Source organism: Nanorana parkeri, unplaced genomic scaffold (assembly GCF_000935625.1).
Source record: "Nanorana parkeri isolate BGI_ZX_2015 unplaced genomic scaffold, ASM93562v1 scaffold1320, whole genome shotgun sequence".
NCBI classification, from domain to species: Eukaryota; Metazoa; Chordata; class Amphibia; order Anura; family Dicroglossidae; genus Nanorana; species Nanorana parkeri.
The window spans coordinates 189,380-209,081 of NW_017307588.1; the positions used below are offsets into that span (position 1 = coordinate 189,380).

Consider the following 19,702-nt stretch of genomic DNA (forward strand, 5'->3'; position numbering starts at 1 on the left):
GGAGGGGGGCGGGTGGGGTGGGGCGGTTATATATATATAACTAAAAGGGGGGGCAAACAAAAAACTAGGTTCATTTATCTGTTAAATAATAAAGGCTAAAATAAAGCGATCTACGGAAAATATCATTCTTTACTCTAAGGAACATTGACACTTAAAAATGGATTATTATACAGTAATACCTTGGTTTACAAGTAACTTGGTTTGAGAGTGTTTTGCAAGACAAGCAAACATTTCTGAAAAATGTTGCCTTGATATACAAGCAATGTCTTTCAATAAGAGCAAAATTTTGTAGAAAAGCGCCACCCGAATAATGCTGTAACAGTGCGAGCGCTGAGTCTGTTTAACGACAATGCAATGTCCCATTGGATAGATTCCTTGCTAAGGTTTCACGAAATGAAAAAGATTCCATTGAGTCAAGAGATATCAGTGATTCCGTTAGTGAAAGTCGCCCTACACAATAATCCTCCTCTCTCTTGAAGGTACCGGTAATTGGTTTATTTTTCTTTATATTTTGTACGGTATTATATTACAGTACTGTATTGTAATTATTTTTATACGAATATTTTTGGGTTGTGGAACGAATCATCTGAATTTCCATTATTTCCTATGGGGAAATTCGCTTTGATATACAAGCGCTTTGGATTGCAAGCATGCTTCCGGAACGAATTATGCTCGTAAACCAAGGTATTACTGTATCATCAACCTGCTGATCATGCTAATGCACCTTGAGCTGTACATATGCTCATTTTTATGAAGGAGGTTCCTTGAGGCCTGAAAATGATTTTAAGGCCGGTGTTCTATCGAAAGTTCCAACTTGTCGACCTTTCCAGCTGGTGACATCACATCCGGTGACGGCCAGTAGGAGACCTACAGTAGATGGTGCTAGTGTGCATGCCCAGGAAATCCTTGTCCAACTGTCTAACTATTGCCACTGCGCCTATCCACTTCTACAACCTACTACAGTTATATTTGTCCTAGGTTATAGAAGCCGATGAGCCGATAGCCGCGCAGGCGCAGTGGCAACAGTTAGAGAGTTCGACAACGATTTTCTGCCCATGCGCACTAGCTCCATTTGCTGTACATCTCCTACTGGCAGTCACCGGATGTGACGTGCCCAGTCGGAGAGCCCGACAAGTCGGAGCTTTCGATAGAACACCGGTACAAAGCAAAAGGCTGCATAGAACTTTATAGAACTGACCAAGGTCTGTCCAGGATCTCAGTGTAAGGGTCCCCACACACCTTACGATTATCGTACGATAATCGCGGGAAATCCCGCGATCGTACGATGATCGTAAGGTGTGTGGAAGCCGTGCGACCTCTACTACTGTAAGGTCGCACGACTTTAAACTTACGGACATGTTCGAAAACCCGCCGAGCATCGTACGATGTTCGGCGGATTTGTGGCATGTCCGTGCGATAACAGCCGTACGGGCCGGTGTGCGCAAGCGCACACTGCCCGTTCGGCATTGCGGTAATCGGAATCCCGCCCCTCAGGGGGCGTGGTTTGTGATCATCGCAAGTACGATCTGCCTATGCAACATAGGCAGATCGTACGTTTTTTTAAGTACCTTACAACCATCGCAAGACAAAAGTCTTGCGATGGTTGTAAGGTGTGTGCCCAGCCTAGTGATGGGCTCGGGCGTGTTCGCAGCTCCACGTGCCGAGCCCGCCAGAAAGCTGACAGCGCCAGTCACAGGCACGGAGACATTTCCCGATCTCTGCAGCTGCGGACCGGGATAATGTCTCAGTACCTGTGATTGGCGCTGCGGCGCTGTCAGCTTCCTGGCAGGCTCAGCACGTGAAGCTGCGAACAGGCCCGAGCCCATCCCTACTCAGTGTCTGTGTGAATGAATATTATTAGGCGCTTTGGATACATTATTCTGGTGGTTATCATATTCATTCTGATAAATATTATTAGTCATATACATTCATATGAATATTATTACCATATACATTCTGATAATGTAAATTTTATTAGTCATATGCAGTACATTCTTACGTTTATTATTAGCAGCTTTGGATACATTATTCTGATTATCATCTACATTCTGATCAATAATATGATCCGCTTTGGATACATTGCATTGTTCTGGTTATCCTATTCACTCATATGAATAAGATTAGCAGCTTTAGATACATTGTTCTGGTCATTATATACATTCTTATGAATATTATTAGAACTTTTGGATACATTAGTCTGGGTATCATACACATTTTTATACATATGATTAGCAGCTGTGGATACATTATTCTGGTTCTCGTACTGCCGGCGCTCATTGGCCATATGTCGTGCTGAAAGATTGCTGTTGCGGCTTTCGTGTGGCGGTCACCTGATCTCTCTCTGTGCTCGCTCTTGGTCAGAGATCACTTTTCACTCTACCCATGTCGGGCTCAGCCGCCTCTTTACCCGGCCTCTCCTCTCTTCCTCTGCAGGATCTGGAGAAGCTGACGGCCATGTCCCAGAAGATGAAGGGCGGAGGGGGTGTTGGAGGGAGGGATGGCGCTGAGGTCCCAGGAAAGTCCAACATGCCGGAGGAAGGATCCCACCGTACAGGTGAGCCGGAATCCGCTCTGACGTTATCATGGTCTTCAAAAAAATAAAAACTTGAACTTGCAAAGAATGCTGACATGGCCAGCCTTTACCTTTTGGAAATACTAGTCCCATGGCTGTCATGATGATCCGGTGGCTTCAGTACTTTTATTGGCTGTTTTATTCCACTCTTTTTTTTTTCTTTTACACAAAATAAAGCAAAAAAAAAGAAGCTTTAAAGTTGAACGATAGGAAAAGAAATAAATGACAAATATGATCCAACTATGTAACTGGTATCGTAGTTGTCTGCCCTGCAACATAAATAAATTGTGTCTCTTTATACATATATACATTGGGGGGCATTTATCAAAACCGGAGCAGAAGAATCTGAAACAGTTGCCTATGGCAACCAATCAGCATCTCTCTTTAGTTTGTTCACTTAAGGTTTGAAAATGAAAGAGCAGCAGCTCCAGTTTTTGTCTGCTCCAGCTTTGATAAATTCCACTCATTGTATCTGGGTGGGTATCTTAAATGTCCGTGCTGCTCTATAGTTAATTTGGATATGAAGAGTATGAGATGTGGTACCCCGTCAGCCAACTCACCTTCCAAATAATAATGTGTTCTCCTGCAACATAGTTTTATTTCCTGTTGATCCTGACATTAGATCTATTGATTTTCCACTTTCTTTAATGAAGTGACAACGCCATTCATTCTGCAGTGAAATCACACAGTGGGGTTGTCACCCTTTGGACAGGATAGTCTTAAACTCAGTACACATGTTATAATCTAATGCTCCTTTAGATCTACCAACAACGTTGTTGTGCAAGGGCCTGCCTGACTTGATACACATTAATTGGCTACATTAGGTAGGTCCATATGTTAAATAATTTGGGCAAATCTAAAGCTGATTACACTAAGGTGTCATGGTCAGATTGTAACATGTATGTCGACCTTTACAAGGACATGTAGTATTAGATGGACCTAAGGTAAACGGGGAGCAAGGTAAATTCTAACCCCCGCTAATATATTTTAAGCAGTTACAGAAACAGCTTTGTTTATTTCATGAGTGTAAACCTCATGAATAAAAGGTGACCACTGTAAGTACCCCTGGCAGCATATGACGTGGTTACAGTTATCACTTTTGCTGGACAGCTTGGCGTGCGAGGTGGAGAAAAATATCAATAAAGGCTGGTGACACGGAAAGGCAATTCCTATACTGAATGCTGTCGTTACATTACATTAAATTCATTCCATACAGTTACCAGAATGCATTACTGTTCCCTATAGTGAAGGGGTGACACCCCGCTGTGACATCACCGCGCATGCGTGTGAGGTCATTGCGCACGTGTGACGCCACAGCACATGCGTGTGACGACATGGTAATCAGTTTTATGAGTTATATGTGTATTGGTGTTGGGTTCTAGTTAAGTGTGTAATGATGTGTAACCTGTTTATGAAAAGACTGTCAGCACCCCCCATCCTCATTATCTCCCATTGTTCTCTGAAGGAGCTCAGAACAATGACATTCTGGCCGGTCTCCTGCTATGGCTGTCTGGAGCTTGTTAGCAGGGCAAACCCTGTGGTGTTGAGCAGACCGATTGTCCGGGAGGGGAGGGTGGATGTGATGGGATTATAATCTGATCTCATCACTTGCTGTATAAAAAGTTGCACAGTTGATCAATAAATCAGAGTTTGTTTCACCCTACTCTCGAGTCTCGACCAATGACTGGGGAAACTGGGAGCTAAGGATCTTCAGGTTGCAATATCTCCTCAGCAAGGAAGAATACAGCGGCGGACATACTAATCCTGAGTACGGGGGTCCGTTACAGACGTCACGCGCTGTTTCTTGCCGCCGGCCATCTTGGTGATGGACGCCAGCAGAGAGAGGAGTAGGACATTCACCCGGCAGGATAAGGTATGCCGCCAGGTCCTCTCCTCTCTCGAGCAACTGTCAGGCTCTGGGTCCATGACCGAGTGCCTGACTTCTCTGAGGGGGTGACACCAAAATGACTGTCAATCGTTTCAGTGTCACCCCCCCAATGGTGTCACTCGGATGTGGGCTGCAACCCCCGCACCCCCCTTGTGACGCCACTGCTATAGTGGTCCATTAATATAGTTCGTGGGAGTTAGCATGCTTCCCTTACACCACTGAGGTCCTGAGTTTGAATGTCGTCAGTATATGTTTTGTGTGTATTCTCAGTTATATCGTATTAGCATGAAGTCTAAACCCCGCCATAATGGTTATAGTAGAAACATAACACAAAGGGGTCTATTTATAAACAATTTGCCCTGCAAATACCTGTGAACACTCGCTCTGTGCAGATATATGCCAAAATTAATGTTCTTTGGTTATTTTCTTTACAAGTGCAAAAAATGTTTGAATGTTTTCATGTAATACCGCATTATGGACACGAGGTGGAGCTAAAGCAGCACTGGCAAAAAGTGTTTATTTTCTATGCTCCTCAGTGCCATCTAGTGGCCATAATGTGGTATTACATGAAAAAAATCAAACATACATTGCCCTGTATAGAAACAACTTAAGAGCATTTGTTTTGGCATATATCTGCACAGAACAAACAATCACAGATATTTGCAGGGTGAAGGGCCCTGTGGATAGTTAATAAATACACCCCAAATTGTTGTCCTGCTCACTAAAGGTTAGAGATGAAAAACTGTACAGGATAGGGGTATATTGTTTGTATATATTGTACACATCATATTATGTGGGTTGTTGCCTTTTTTGCAGGTATGGATCCAAGTAGGTACACTCAACAACAAGCTTATATCAACCAGCAAGCCATGATACTGGTGAGTGTATCGTACAATAATGCATTTCTATTGGTTTGAATAAAGATAAAATACGTAGGGTCACATCGATGGGGTCACGTCGGGTAAATAGACACTAAACATGTCAAGCCTTAAAATTGCGCGCGCCCGCAAAAATCACAAAAAACTACCACACCGAAAATTGGCCATAGGCAACGCTTTAAATGCTTTTACTGCTCATCAGTTTAGCGTTATCAGTGATTAATGGCCCTAAAATTATTGCTCTCACTCCGACATTCGCGGCGATATGTAACATGTGCGACATAATAGGCAAAATCGTTGTTTTCGCACGTAGGCGCACCCGACGCATGTGTGTGTATGTAAGTGGGGGGTGGGGGACTTAAAACAATGTAGTGTTTTTTCACTTTTTTATGCTTTCATTTTTTTATTACTCTTTTTTTATTTTTTACACTTAACTTTATTGCTATCACATAGGGGGATAAGAAGCTCCTTATGTGATAGCCAATTTACATGACAGGTCCTCTTTATGGAGACATCAGGGGTCACCAAAACCCCTAATTTCACCTAGGGGCCCCCAGAGAAGCTGATGAAGCCGAGATCTGCTTCACCAGCTTCTCCCCAGCTTCTGTAGCTGGGAATGACAGCTAAATGCGGAAGTGATGTAATATACACCACTTCCTGCATTCGGGGACTGGAGAGGAGATCAGACCTTCATTTTGTATTCCAAGCCCAGCATAGGTGATATGTGACCTTCATTTTGTATTCCAAGCCAAGCATGGGTCATATGTGACTTTCATTTTGTATTCCAACCCAAGCATGGGTGATATGTGACCTTCATTTTGTATTCCAACCCAAGCATAGGTGATATGTGACCTTCATTTTGTATTCCAAGCCAATGTAAACCTGATGCCATATTATCTTCCATTCTCCAGGCACAGCAGATGACCTTGCAGGCCATGGCCATTCAACAACAAATGGTTAACAGCTCTACGACCGAGCCCCCACTTGGCACAGGGCCTCAGCCCAGCGTTAGCACTCCATCCAGTCGCGGCAGTTCATACAGAGTGACTCCAACAGTGGCTCCAATGCCAAGGACTGGGGTACCAGCCCAGGTAATGCTAATTCTCTTCCTGTGCCTCCAACCCTCACATATAAAGTGTCTGTGAGTAGACTGTATATCTAGCCTAGGCAACCAAATTATAGCCACTAATTGTCTCCAATAAAGGTTGGAAAACTAAAGGAAGAATCTGATGAAAGTGCTTACACGGATAACTGAGGCCCTGTATACTCCAAAAATAATTCTCACTTATGTTGACATTATTAATAACATATATCTCTGTTCTGTTTATAGAACAATTCTGTCAATGGATCACCTCCCTACAGGACTCGTACCTCCCCCACCAGAGAGGGCTCATTCAGTCAAAGGCCAGGTAAGTTTGCCTACGGTGAAAAAGCAAACCACAAATATAAGGGAGAAACTTGCAAACTCCATGCAGATGAAACCTTGGTGCATGCTGTAATTAGTATACTCAGCCTGGCGAGTTCATAGTGATATAGCCTAATCTGCTTGTTGGACACCCCATTCCAAAACATTATTATGGAACTGGCCCCCTATGTCTTTAACAGTCTCCACTCTTCTAGAAAGGCTTTCCATAATTTTTTGTAGTGTGGGAATTTGTGTATTTGTGAGGGGAGGTACAGATGCTGGCAGGAAGATCTGACTTGCACTTGGCATTCCAATTCATCCCAAAGGTGATCAGTAGGGTTGAGGTCAGAGTTCTGTGAAGGCCACTTGAGTTCCTCCACACATAATTAATCAAAACATGTCTTTATAGAGCTGGCTTTGTATACAGGGGACAGTCATGCTGGAAGAGAAAAGGACCTTCACCAAACTGTTACCACAACACTGGAAGGGCGCAATTGTCTCAGTAGTATCAATAGTGCTCTTTGCGGGGAAACAAATAACCTGAACTCAATCATTTGGAGTGGAGTCGGCATACTTTTGGCCATATAGCGTTTTTAACTTCAGGGTGCTCCTTGGTCCACATGTGGCAGTGCTCGGGTCTGTTAATTGGTCATTCAAGCAACAAGTGCTGCAGAACCAGTGAGTATTTACTGGAGTCCTGACAAGTTTTTATTAAACTGTCTGGCAGCAGATCAGAGCAGACACCAATGTGAAGCACCCAGCTGGGCTCACCTTCCACCATTTCCCAGTGGGATCCTCTTTTTGCTGTTGCTCTGATTCATTTGTGTGGTTGACATTATAGGCAGTGGCATCAGCCGGCTGTAACACGAACACCCCCCTTGCTTGCCATCTCATACCGGTGAACATCCTTATGTCTGTCTCCAACGATCTGTTCTTACACTTTCCATCTTTAGGTCCTTCTACCCGTATGAGGCCAGAAGAACTCATTCCTCACTCCACTCTGAATTCTGAGCATTTTCCTGAACCCTCACACAACATCAAGGATATCATTAGTCAGTACAAGCAGCCAGGCGCTGTGCGGCCCGCACCTATACCTGTAAGGTGAGTCTATTGTATTAGCAACTTTATAGACTGTTTATACCCTGAGGTCATTGAAATTTGTGATAATATCAAAGACCATCCGGTCACATCTACGTCTTCTCCTTACTATGGTGATCATGTTCCATCTTTCATCAGTGTTCCTCTAAGAACAGTTTATTAAATCACATAGTCACTCTTATTAAAACTTTAATGCGTAGGCTTTTGAATGTGTAGTTTTAGAGAAACACGTAACAGGGATTAGTTATTTCTAACTAATCATTTTATAATTTATAATTATATATCTACAAGGGGCAGCCAAATTTGCTCATTACATTTTTCAGGCTCTGCTCCCTGTTTTGCAATGCTACATAATGGTTGTCCTTTATGACTCCATTCACAATACAAATCAATGAGTTGGCCGACTCTCTAAAAACAATGCACTCCCTATGCAGATGATATCTTATCCCAACAGCTCCCTCTAGTGCCTAATCTTCAAACCTCTTTATTTAGTAATGTCGGAGTTGGGAAAATGTGCATACGTTGTGTCTTCCAGTTACAGTCAGAGTTCGTCCCCAAAGATGTGGTGTGGTCTGGCTGGGGGTCTTAGTTAAAGAGGGCAAATATAGGATTTGGTTTTAGTACCCTGCAGACCAGTGATGTGCGGTACCTTCGGATGTGGGTGAGGCATTCCCCACCCCCGCCCCCAGCCCACTGAAGCCCCCCAATCTGTTGAAGCCCCGCCCCAACCCAGTCACCAGGCTAGTTTGAGGGAGGGAGGAGCCTCCCTGTCCCTCCCTTGCTCGACACTCCTGAGGCATCGAGATTGATGGGTTTTTTTTCTTTTTTTGATTTGGACAGTTTGGAGCAATGGCGCTTTGCCATTCTGAATTGGAAATAAATATGGTGAATGTCGCTCCAATCCACATAATCTGTTAATCGCAACTGGGTGTTGATTGCATTTGCATAAGTGTAGCTAGGATGTGTTATTAACCTGCCCAGTTTTAACACCTCTCTCTGAGCGGGTTAATAACATGTCCTAGCTCCAATAATGCAAATGTGATCAACACCTGGTTGTGACTAACAGATGATGTGGATTGGAGCGACATTCACCATATTTCTTTCCAGAGAATTTTTGTACAAGTCATTCTGAATTGAGAAAGCCGGTCAGATGAAATGTCCAGTTGCCTTGACTTATTTTTTACAGATATACCATGACCCGGATAAATGAGAACCTTCACAGACTTAAATCCAGACCAACTCTGTGGTGTGCTTATGGCGTTGGTGTTGGTGGTGGTGTCAAAGGGTATTAAGTAGCTTGGTTAAGCCTAACACCTTTGCAGTACCCTACTCATGTGGGTTTGTAGCGCGCAAATGACTTCTGTCATTTAGATGAGTGTCATATTAATCATAATCACACCCTTTATTTAGCTATTTCCCAAGCATCTGTTTTTGTTACATGGTATCCATATATAGGAAGATTGGTTGAACCGACAGGACGGCTTATTTACATATGGCGTAAACTTAAAAGAGAGTGATGTATTTAGCCTGAGAGTACTTATGCTCACTGTTATCCTTACCATATGGTAAATATAGGAAGGAGCCTACACGAGCATTTGGGCGGAAGCTGGACCCCCATGAAGAAGCTATGAAAATCCTAAAAGGGCAGATGAGCAGCCGACCAATGACAGGCCCATCACCGGTTTCCAATATGTCCTACGTCCCAAAGGTAACCATTTGCCAATCGGAAAACAGGTTATAGGATCACCATGATCGAAATTATAATTCCTGTGTTCAGAAGTAAAGGGCTCCAAACAAAAAACTTGAAAGAGTCCAAAAATGCCTTTTAATTATTCACAATTTAAGCAAACAAAAAGCAGCCAACGTCAGGGCTTAGAACGGAATAAGGATTTGATTGGACGTAGAAGGTACTATAACCAAATGGATCTCCTTGCGGAATGAAAAGTTTTCTGCTGCTGCCAATTAAAATTCAACCCTAAAGGAGATCTTTATATCAAAGCTTATAGAGATCCCTTTGGTTGGTTGTCTTTTAAGTCCAGTCAAATCCTTATCCCATTCTAGGCCCTGATGAAGGGGGAGTGTTGTTGACCCGAAAACATGTTGGCTGTTTGATTAGTTTCACTGAATTATGAACAATAAAGGCATTTTTGTACTCTTTCATGTTTTGGTGCCTTTGTTTTTAAACATTGAGTCACTTCTGGTCACCCAGGAAGGGAGGCCTGCTTTGTTTGGGAGTGACCTTGCCAGCGCCAAGTGAGCTTATTTGCAGATTTTTCTGCATCTGAACATTTTGGGTGTGCACAGAAACCCCAGCGCCTCTTAAATGTGTTCCTTTGGAATCGTTGATCTCCTATCAAAAATGCTACTTGCCCGGCTTTCGTACTGATCTTTAGGCTTCGTTACTGTGGGTCTCTGACTTGCATCCAGGGCCGGCTTTCCCACAAGGCCAACCAAGGCCCGGCCTTGGGGCAGCACGGAGTAGACGGGCAGCAGGGGTGTGAAATTCCTATCTCCTGATGCCTGGGACATCAGGAGATAGGACACCAGGTCTGTGATGTATGTGAAAGCCAGAGACAACCAGGCAACTAGCATTTTCAGAAGCAGGCCAGTGATGGCAGTCCTGCATTTGTCTGATGACGGATGTATCCATAAAGCACAGCATGAAATAGGCATTTTTCGGAAAGTTGTTCATTGGTTTTATACTTTTTCTTATTGGTTGTTCTGTTTTTGGAATCCAGCCTCCTAGAGAGTCCGTGGCTATGGTAAAACCTGTTCCCAGCATCAAGAATAAGAAGATTGCCAGCCAACTGCCCGTCAACCACGTCAGGCCAACCACGGCTCCTCCAGGTAGGAGATCACATGGGTGTCCAACACATTGCTAATGCAGAAGAGTCCTACTGCACTCCTTACTGGTATGTCCCTTGTGGTGGGTGCTGTAGTGACTGCGGATGGCAGATCCAAATAGTAAAGTATGTCACCAGAACACCATGGTTCAATCTTCAAGCAGTGATCATTTTATTAAGTCACACACATCTTGTCACATTGCGACATTTCGGGGCCACTCAGGGTGCCTTCATGAGGCATAACACGTGTGCTGGTGACCTACTTTACTATTTCAACACATTACTAAGACTCATTAAAGCCAAACTGATCATTATAATTAAATGGTGTATATCCATTCAGGGTAAGAAAAAATAATTGCTTCATGTATAAAAGTTCCGCCCGTCGTATAGGAATTTCCTATACTCGTCTGCGCCATCTGGGGGAGATAATGCAATGCGAATGTCACCTATAAGCCGGGTGGAACATTTATACATGAAGCCCTACGTGTACAAAGTTTTACTGTTCCCTCTGTAATCTGCAGGGAATGACTGCTGCTCTCTGTGTGTATGCAGAGATCTCTCTGCAATGGTCTGACAAACCCCTTTTGAGTCAAAGCAAGAAGTCTGCGATCAGCAAAACTCATGCTCTGAGACATAGGGGGAGTTTCATACTTCTGCAGAGAGGCCGCTGCTCTCCCACATGGAGCAGCAGTCCTTTTGTGCAGATTACTTTGGGGGAGCAGGCTGTTTTAGCACCTTTGTCAATGGGCTTCGGGCTTGTGCTGATGGGCAAATGGTCAGCATGCTTTTGACATCAGTTCAAAATGCTTCAGAGATCATTCCGAGCTCATTAATAGGTGCATTTGACCTACAGTTGATCTCCTTCTCACTTACACTTGACCTGCTTTAAGCATTTTTTGCATTTCTATAGACTTGTATGGAGAAGAGAAGCAGTTCTGACATGTGCAAAAGCCCATTGACAATAGCCCTTAGGGGTGCCGGGGGGGGTCTACTTTATAAACATTCTTTTGTTGCACCTGGATAGTGTAAAGTGAATTGGGCTTTAAAACATTATTGTTCTTTGGTAATGTTGTAAAGACAGAAGGTAGACTTCCTGCTTGGGTCTTCTAACCAGATGCAGTGGGGTTGATTTGCTGAAGAATTATAGAGAATCTTCACTCTGTAAATTATAGTTCACTTAGAATGCCCAATCATGATGATCAGGATGAAATTCCCATCATCACAATTGGCAGAAGAAAGAAATAAGTAGGAATTTGCTTTTCACATGAGTGACTACCTGAAAGGGCAGCATAGTGGCTTAGTGGTTAGCCCTTATGCTTTGCATCACTGGGGTCGTTGGTTTGAATCCTGACCAGGGCACTATCTGCATGGAGTTTGCATGTTCTCCTTTGGCTCATGTGGGTTTCCTCCAGGTACTTGTTTCCTCCCACACTCCAAAGACATGCAGGCCAGTTGTCCATAGAATGTGTTTGAGGGTCTAAATATCCCAACTGCAGCCTTCTATGGCATGCCCTGGTAACACTCTGTCGAGTGGCTACTGCAGTTCTGGTACATATTTCAGGCTTGCAGCCACAGGAAAAGTAAGGTCCACCGAAGATCACAATGTGGTCATGGTAGTAGGCATGGGAGGGTAATAACTAATTTGAATCTTTACTCCATGTATTATATTGAGTAAGGCCTCATTCACACAGCTAAATGCCGGCCCGTACAGATCCGTGCGGTGTGCACGGCCATATCGGTCTGCTCCCGGGAAGGACAGGTGCTGCGTGTAATTGTACGCAGCAGCCTGTTCTTCCCTATGGGAGTACACGGCTGAACGCCGCCCTACACTCACCCGAACTGCACATCCGTGCGGGTGTCCGTGCTCGGACGCAGACATGACCCATCCTGTCAGTGTACGAGTACAGACACCCGCACGGATGTGCAGGTCGGGTGAGCATGCGGCGGCATACTCCCATAGAGAAGAACATGCTGCTGTGTGCAATCACACGCAGCACCTGCCCTTCCCGGGAGCAGACCGATACAGCCATGCACGAAGCACAGAACTGTACGGGCCGGCATTTAGCTGTGTGAATGAGGCCATAAGATTCTCAACTCCTTTAGTCAATCGGCTATTGTCTGTTTACACCAGCCCATTGCATTGCATCATCCTGAAACCTGCATTTCGGGTGTGCTGGCGAATCAAAAGTAGCTTTCAAAAACACCGCCTGTATTAATCCCTTGTCTATGCCACATGCAATGACACGTGTGATCTGATGTGGATGAGACAGTCAGAGATATTGTTGTATTTGCTCTTCTAGTGTCGGTCTCACGGGAGTTGTCGGAGGATCAGGAGAACATCCAGACTCAGCTTCACCGGCAGTACAGCGAGGAGTACTACACCTACAGCAATGTGTCCTGGAGGATCTACATCCGGAAAGAGGTGACAGGTCATATTTGTCCTGGAGGACAGCAATTTGTTCAGGGAGACCCAGCTTGGACTACCACATGGGGCCACTTAACTCCCCCCACCCCAGCCAAATATACTTACCTCCCTTTGCTCCTCCGATGCTCTGTTTTGCCTCCTGGAATGAAGAGATATAAAGGATACTCAGTCATGTGTAAGCTCCAACCAGAGCAACTCAGAGCTTACACAGGGCTCCTTCTCTTTGCTCCTGGTGGCTGAATGCAGGGGCATAGGGTAGGTGACCAGGGAGTAGTTTTACTTGCCGAAGGCTCTCTAATTCTGTATATCCAGTCCTGAGATTTACACAGCCCTGCTGCACAGCACAGCCCTGTCTAGCAGGTGAGAATACATAGCACAGCCCTGTCTAGCAGGGGAGAATACACAGCACAGCCCTGTCTAGCAGGGGAGAATACATAGCACAGCCCTGTCTCGCAGGGAAGAATACACAGCACAGCCCTGTCTAGCAGGGGAGAATACACAGCACAGCCCTGTCTAGCAGGGAAGAATACACAGCACAGCCCTGTCTAGCAGGGGAGAATACACAGCACAGCCCTGTCTTGCAGGGGAGAATACACAGCACAGCCCTGTCTAGCGGGGGAGAATACACAGCACAGCCCTGTCTAGCAGGGGAGAATACATAGCACAGCCCTGTTGAGCAGTGGAGAATATCTGATTTTTTGTCTTCTGCAGTTTCGTAAGACTTATAGGTCTTGTCCTTCTCCCACCCTGTGACTGGTCATTGAAAGGAGAAGCAGCAGACTGATGAGGTCATCTCTCTGTCATTCTGCCCTCTTCTCCTATCAGTGTATTGCTTGCATATTGCTTAATACAACTGACAGCCTCCTTTTGTTGCTTCTCCTTTCCCCCGTCTGAGCTCCCTGCCCCATGCTAAATAATAAAAGTGTACACTGCAAGAACTGTTGCTTTCTTCCTAACACCATGCATGCAAGGCCTACCGTCTTATGTATTGTATTACTCTGCAGGTGTTCTATCCCAGAGACAGTTTCAACAACCCTCTCATCTTGGATCTGGTCTTTAAGCAGGTGAGACACTTATACACTCAGATGATTCTCATTTAAACACATCTATGGATCCCGTTCACATGGCACTGGCACCCCTAGGTGGCACTGATGACTAGAGAAATGTCCTATACTCAGCAGCGCCATCTAGGGGCACTTAGTCCCGTGCAAATGGCGTTCACTTGGCTATATGTTGTGCAGAACTTTTATAAATGACCCCCTGTGTTATCCTTGGCATGATTTTGCTCATCACCAATTGGCACGAATATGTAAAAACAGCTTTTTATTGTAGTCAGAGCGGATCTGTGATCTTACTTCCATTATAAGCATTACCCTATGAGTGTCATATGTCTGAGCTTCATTCACTTTTATCTGTGTGCGGCGCAACTGGGGCTGTTGATCTAACTGGTGAAGAATCACTATTGAGCCCCATGATGCTCAAAGGTCGAAATGACCTTCCTGCCGGATCGCTGGCAGCCATATTGCACAGGGGCCCCTTTACCAGTAAACGGTTTTAGTTCCTTTTCCCAATATCCATCAATGTGTTTGCAGGCTCTTTGCAAGGTGACATCCGTCCAGAGTGTGTCTTCAGCAGGATCCTAATGATGTACTTTCCAACACAGGCACCTAATGGTGTACTTTCCATCACAATGCCCATCTGCCTCCATATGTTATCATATCCACTACCCATTGTTTTTACTCACTTCCCGTGAAACACTGCACACTATGTCACTGGGACAGGAAGTTAGGAGAAAAGTTAGGAGAAAATTTACCCTTGCTTCCTGTCTTGGTGGCAGTGGCACAGAAAATTACAGTAAGACTTCACAATGCCAAGCAGAGAGACAATACTAGACCTGACCCTTACCTTCTCCAGCCAAGCAGAGAGACAATACTAGACCTGACCCTTACACTCTCCAGCCAAGAAGTAAGACAATACTAGACCTGACCCTTACACTCTCCAGCCAAGAAGTGAGACAATACTAGACCTGACCCTTACCCTCTCCAGCCAAGAGGTGAGACAATACTAGACCTGACCCTTACACTCTCCAGCCCAGAAGTGAGGCAATACTAGACCTGACCCTTACCCTCTCCAGCCAAGACGTGAGACAATACTAGACCTGACCCTTACACTCTCCAGCCAAGAAGTGAGACAATACTAGACCTGACCCTTACACTCTCCAGCCAAGAAGTGAGACAATACTAGACCTGACCCTTACCCTCTCCAGCCAAAACTAAAAGTCAAAGTCGGATCCTGACCAATGACTGTAGTTTCTGGTCTTCTTCCTCTTCTGCTGAATTCACCTGCTTTAGGAGATGACCATGTGATGTCTATGAGTAGAAGACATCAGTCCACAGAGGTATCCTTAACCTACCATGAACGGGTCACTTATTGTTGTCCCCTTTAATATCATAGGTGGTCAATGACACCCTGTCTGAGAGCTGCATCAGAATCACCAAGGAGGAGAGACAAAAAATGAGATCCCTGCTGGGTAAGAGTACCTGTAATGATGGATATTTTATCTAAGGTACCTATAGGCACAAATATCATACAAATGAAACAATTCTGATTGAATCATACAACAGTCCAATCATGTATGGGTACAAAATGATCCCAACAGACTCAAAAAGCCCATCTGGACATTGGTCATATGTATTGGAAACCCCCCCTGTTTGATGAAAGTAGACTTTTTAATGGACCTTTGTCATTGGAGCCGATCAGTGACGGTAGCATGTTACCTGCAGTCAAAGTTCAGCACACCAGCCAACCCACCCACCCACATTACAACACCATTCAAAGATATACAGTGCAGTACTATGGCACAGATATACTAGCAATGAGAATCTACAGATCTACAGAGATAGCATGCTCCCAAATTATTGGATGTATCAGGACACCCACACACATATACATAGGTTGAACTGCATGGACCTGTGTCTTTATGAAACCTTACCCTCTATGTTACGATGTTGCTATGACACAAGGACTGGCATTTAACACTCAGAGGAGAGTGAATATCCTTCCAGAGAACACTGCATTGTATTGTGTTGTATCGTTTTCTGTAATTTGTGTATATAGAATAGAAACATTTAGGGGTCTATCTATAAACAATTTGCTGGGCCCAGCACCCTTCGAAAATTTGTGAAGTTTTGTTTTGTGTAAATAATGTTTAAAAAAAAGAACGTTCTTATTATATTTTCTTTTCGGGATGAATGTATTGGGAATGCGATACCACATAATGGCCACTAAATGGAGCTGAGGGGCATAGGAAAATTAATTACACATTTCCTATGCTCCTTGGCTATGTTCCTATGGCCACTAGATGGAGCTGAGGAGCCTAGGAAATAAGTAATTCATTTTCCTATGCTCCTCAGCTCCATCTAGTGGCCATAATGTAGTATTGCTTCCCAATACATTCAGCCTCAAAAGAAAAATATATAAAAGACGTTAGGTTTTTTTGTAATTATTTGCACAGAATGAACATTTACATATTTTCACAGGGTGCAAGTTGTTTATAAATAAACCCCTAAGTCTTCCTGGCACACTTAAAACATCTGCACACACAGTACATGTGTGACCGTTCAGAAACTGTACATGAAGCAATTTTCTATGACCTTTTATTCTGGTCATATCATTGGTCGGAATGTGTAACAAGTGTGTTTTTTCCATTTGCAGCTGAATATAGGATAGACTCCATTAACGCCATCACTGATGAGTCTGTGAAAAAGAAGATTGTGACGGCCGCCCGAGAGGAGTGGGAAGTGTATTTCTCCAGACTCTTCCCAGCCGCGGTAAGGAAATAGGAAGTATATGCAGTTAAAACACCCAGCGAAACTAAGAAAGCAGCAGCGTATAGTCTTTCAGATGAGACTGATAAGGGTAGGTAGTGGACGATATGTGGTTATACCTAGAGACCTGAATGGACCTGTTTAGCATGGATGTTGGAATCTCCCCCGCCGGGCTATTGTATTCTGACAGCTGCAGGTGCACCTGAACCGTGAGTGCACCTGCTTGTGGCCTGGAGCCTTCAACAAGAGTTGATTGAAAAATCTAATTCTGCCGACCCAGGAGGTGCTGGCAGGGCCACCAACAGCTCGAATGTTGGCCAAGTCAGCAAGACTCAACGTTCAAGCAGTGTATGGCCAGCTTTAGTCAAAGTCGGGAATCAAACCCTGTGTAAACTCTGTATCGGAGGGTGTTGGAGCTTACACATAGCTGATGAGATCAGCCACATCCTCACATGACCGCCCTCGACCCTGGGGACCGGTCAGATTAGATTCCAGTCTTGCTCACAGTAACCAATCAAAGATCAGTATGACAAGTCTAAAATCTACAAGTGACTCCCTGTGATGTTAATTGATCTGTGATGAGTCTCTTTGCCTTTCCCCTACAGGGTAGTGTTGGCACCGGTGTACAGATTCTTGGTGTTTCTCACATCGGGATAAAGCTCCTGAAGATGCTGAAGAGCGGCGGCAATACACCCGAGCAACTGAGAGTCCTCCGCAGCTACAGGTCAGCAAAAGGGCTGAGATTCATCAGTCTGGCCTGGTCACGCCAACCACCCGGATAGGAGAAGTCCAGTCTTTGTTTTAAAATGAAGTCACTCAATGCAATCACATTATATGATCAGCGTCACGTCGTTCCTTGCAGTGGTAAAGCATCTCATTTAGATTTTGTCAGCACTCAGCCTTTTCACCCAGCGGCAGAGAGAGAGCCCTGAGCATCAGTCAGCTCACATATACTGTATATAGGCCTGTGGACAGCTGAGACTAATCCTCAGATCTGGCTACCAGGTACAAAGTGGACTAGAAATGGAGGTTTTATCCCACCCACAGCTCTACAAAGCCTCGGGGCTCCAGGACCCAGAACAGGATTTATTGACAGAGAGGTGAGCTCATCATTGCGCTGCTTCTCCTTTCACTGTCCGCTCACAGGCTGGGGGCAGGTACATGACAGCCTAGGCTCAGAGGAAGTAGGTTGAGAAACACTGGCTGTCGTTCAAACCAATAGACTGAGGACATCTTGTGGAGGAAAAGAAGTACTGCGTGGAAACCTCCAAATGTAGGGTTAGTATTGCAGCAAAAACAGTTTTATATGTTACATTTTTGCATGGGCTGTTACAGGGGCATAACTACAGATCATGGGGCCCCATAGCAAAATTTTGTTGGGGCACCTTCGGCGACCCCTTAAAATCTAAATCTACAACAGGTAGCAGGAGAGCTGTCCGCATACTCTCTTCCTATACATCTGATGTCAGCTCTTTTTGATTGGAAATGTCACAGGGGGTACAGAGTTAACAGCTTCTACAATCGTTCATGGGACCCCCTTCTACCCCCAGGCCCCATAGCAGCTGCTTGGGCTGCTATGGCTATTGCTACGCCCCCTGGGCTGTTATTATCTGATACTGCTTTAATAATAAAGTTGTTTGTTATGCCGTTGTAGTTACACAGATATCATGTTTGTGACGGTGCTGTCTAAGAACATGCTGGAGTTCAACCTGACCAGTGAGAAGCTGATTCTCTTCTCCTCGAGGTCCAGCCAGGTGAAAAGTATGATAGACAGCTTTCTGATGGAGCTGAAGAAGGTAGGTTATAATGGCATGGGTATATGTATGTGTGTGTGTGTATATACAGTACATAGTCATACATATATATATTCTTATTTATTATTATTATTATATTTCTTTATTTTTATTTATATATTGCCACTATCTGGAGTGCTATCTGTATTTTTTTACCTGTAATATATACTTTTTTTATTACCTGTACAGCAAAAGATATATTTCAGTTACTTTTTGCTTTGCATTCTCAGGACTCCAATTATGTGGTGGCCGTGCAGAATTACGTGACGGAAGACAATAGTATCCTGAGTTTCCATAAAGGAGACATCATCCGCCTGCAGCATCTAGAGGAGCTACAGAAAGGTAAGTGCCATATATATATAAAGCACAGCAATGGAATGTCAGTGGGGGTGGGGGGGGGGGGAACTATGAGTACCCAGCAGGGGTACATATAACCTTTATGGGCCCATTGCATTATTATAGAATGTACACGTTATATTATGATGGGACCGGCACTCTTCCCATCCCACTAATGTCTTCTGTGAATTTTCACGCTGCCCGATGGGATTCTTCACCAGGCCAGAACTATGGCTGCGTCGTGAGGAAGAAAGTCATATATTTGGAGGAGCTGAAACGTGGCATTCAAGATTTTGGTGGGTTGTCGTGGCATGCTCCTTGATCTCTGCATGTTCCTTTAGTCTTTTCCTTCCCAAATTGTGATTGCTCTTTTTGTGCCGTTTCCATTAGACATCCCGAGTTTTGTTTGGTGACATTTCTTTTAAGCCATACGGGTATTGGGGAAGAGCTTGAATATTGATGTTATTATGACACATCAAGGCCCTGATACATCGAGCTGAATTAGTGCATAAGCTCAAACCTTTTCATTTTAATTTTAGATAGCATAGGGAAGGGTTAAAACCCTTGTCTGATTTTTGTTGTTTGTTCTGTGTCCCATTGGCGAGAGTCCAGTGCCGGTGTTCTATCGAAAGCTCCA

General features: G+C 44.4%; 1 protein-coding gene across 1 annotated transcript in view; it reads left to right on the top strand.

Moving 5' to 3' along the window:
* Positions 1–19,702, top strand: part of MYO15A (myosin XVA) — an 87,880-nt gene that overhangs the window by 50,235 nt on the left and 17,943 nt on the right. The window contains exons 38-52 of the mRNA XM_018569305.1: positions 2,434–2,554; positions 5,277–5,338; positions 6,250–6,429; positions 6,669–6,747; positions 7,697–7,844; positions 9,417–9,549; positions 10,580–10,688; positions 12,985–13,106; positions 14,114–14,173; positions 15,564–15,639; positions 16,824–16,939; positions 17,542–17,660; positions 18,591–18,732; positions 18,960–19,071; positions 19,287–19,361. Of these exons, the coding sequence (XP_018424807.1) occupies positions 2,434–2,554; positions 5,277–5,338; positions 6,250–6,429; positions 6,669–6,747; positions 7,697–7,844; positions 9,417–9,549; positions 10,580–10,688; positions 12,985–13,106; positions 14,114–14,173; positions 15,564–15,639; positions 16,824–16,939; positions 17,542–17,660; positions 18,591–18,732; positions 18,960–19,071; positions 19,287–19,361 (1,654 nt within the window). The remainder of the gene's footprint in view (positions 1–2,433; positions 2,555–5,276; positions 5,339–6,249; positions 6,430–6,668; positions 6,748–7,696; positions 7,845–9,416; positions 9,550–10,579; positions 10,689–12,984; positions 13,107–14,113; positions 14,174–15,563; positions 15,640–16,823; positions 16,940–17,541; positions 17,661–18,590; positions 18,733–18,959; positions 19,072–19,286; positions 19,362–19,702) is intronic.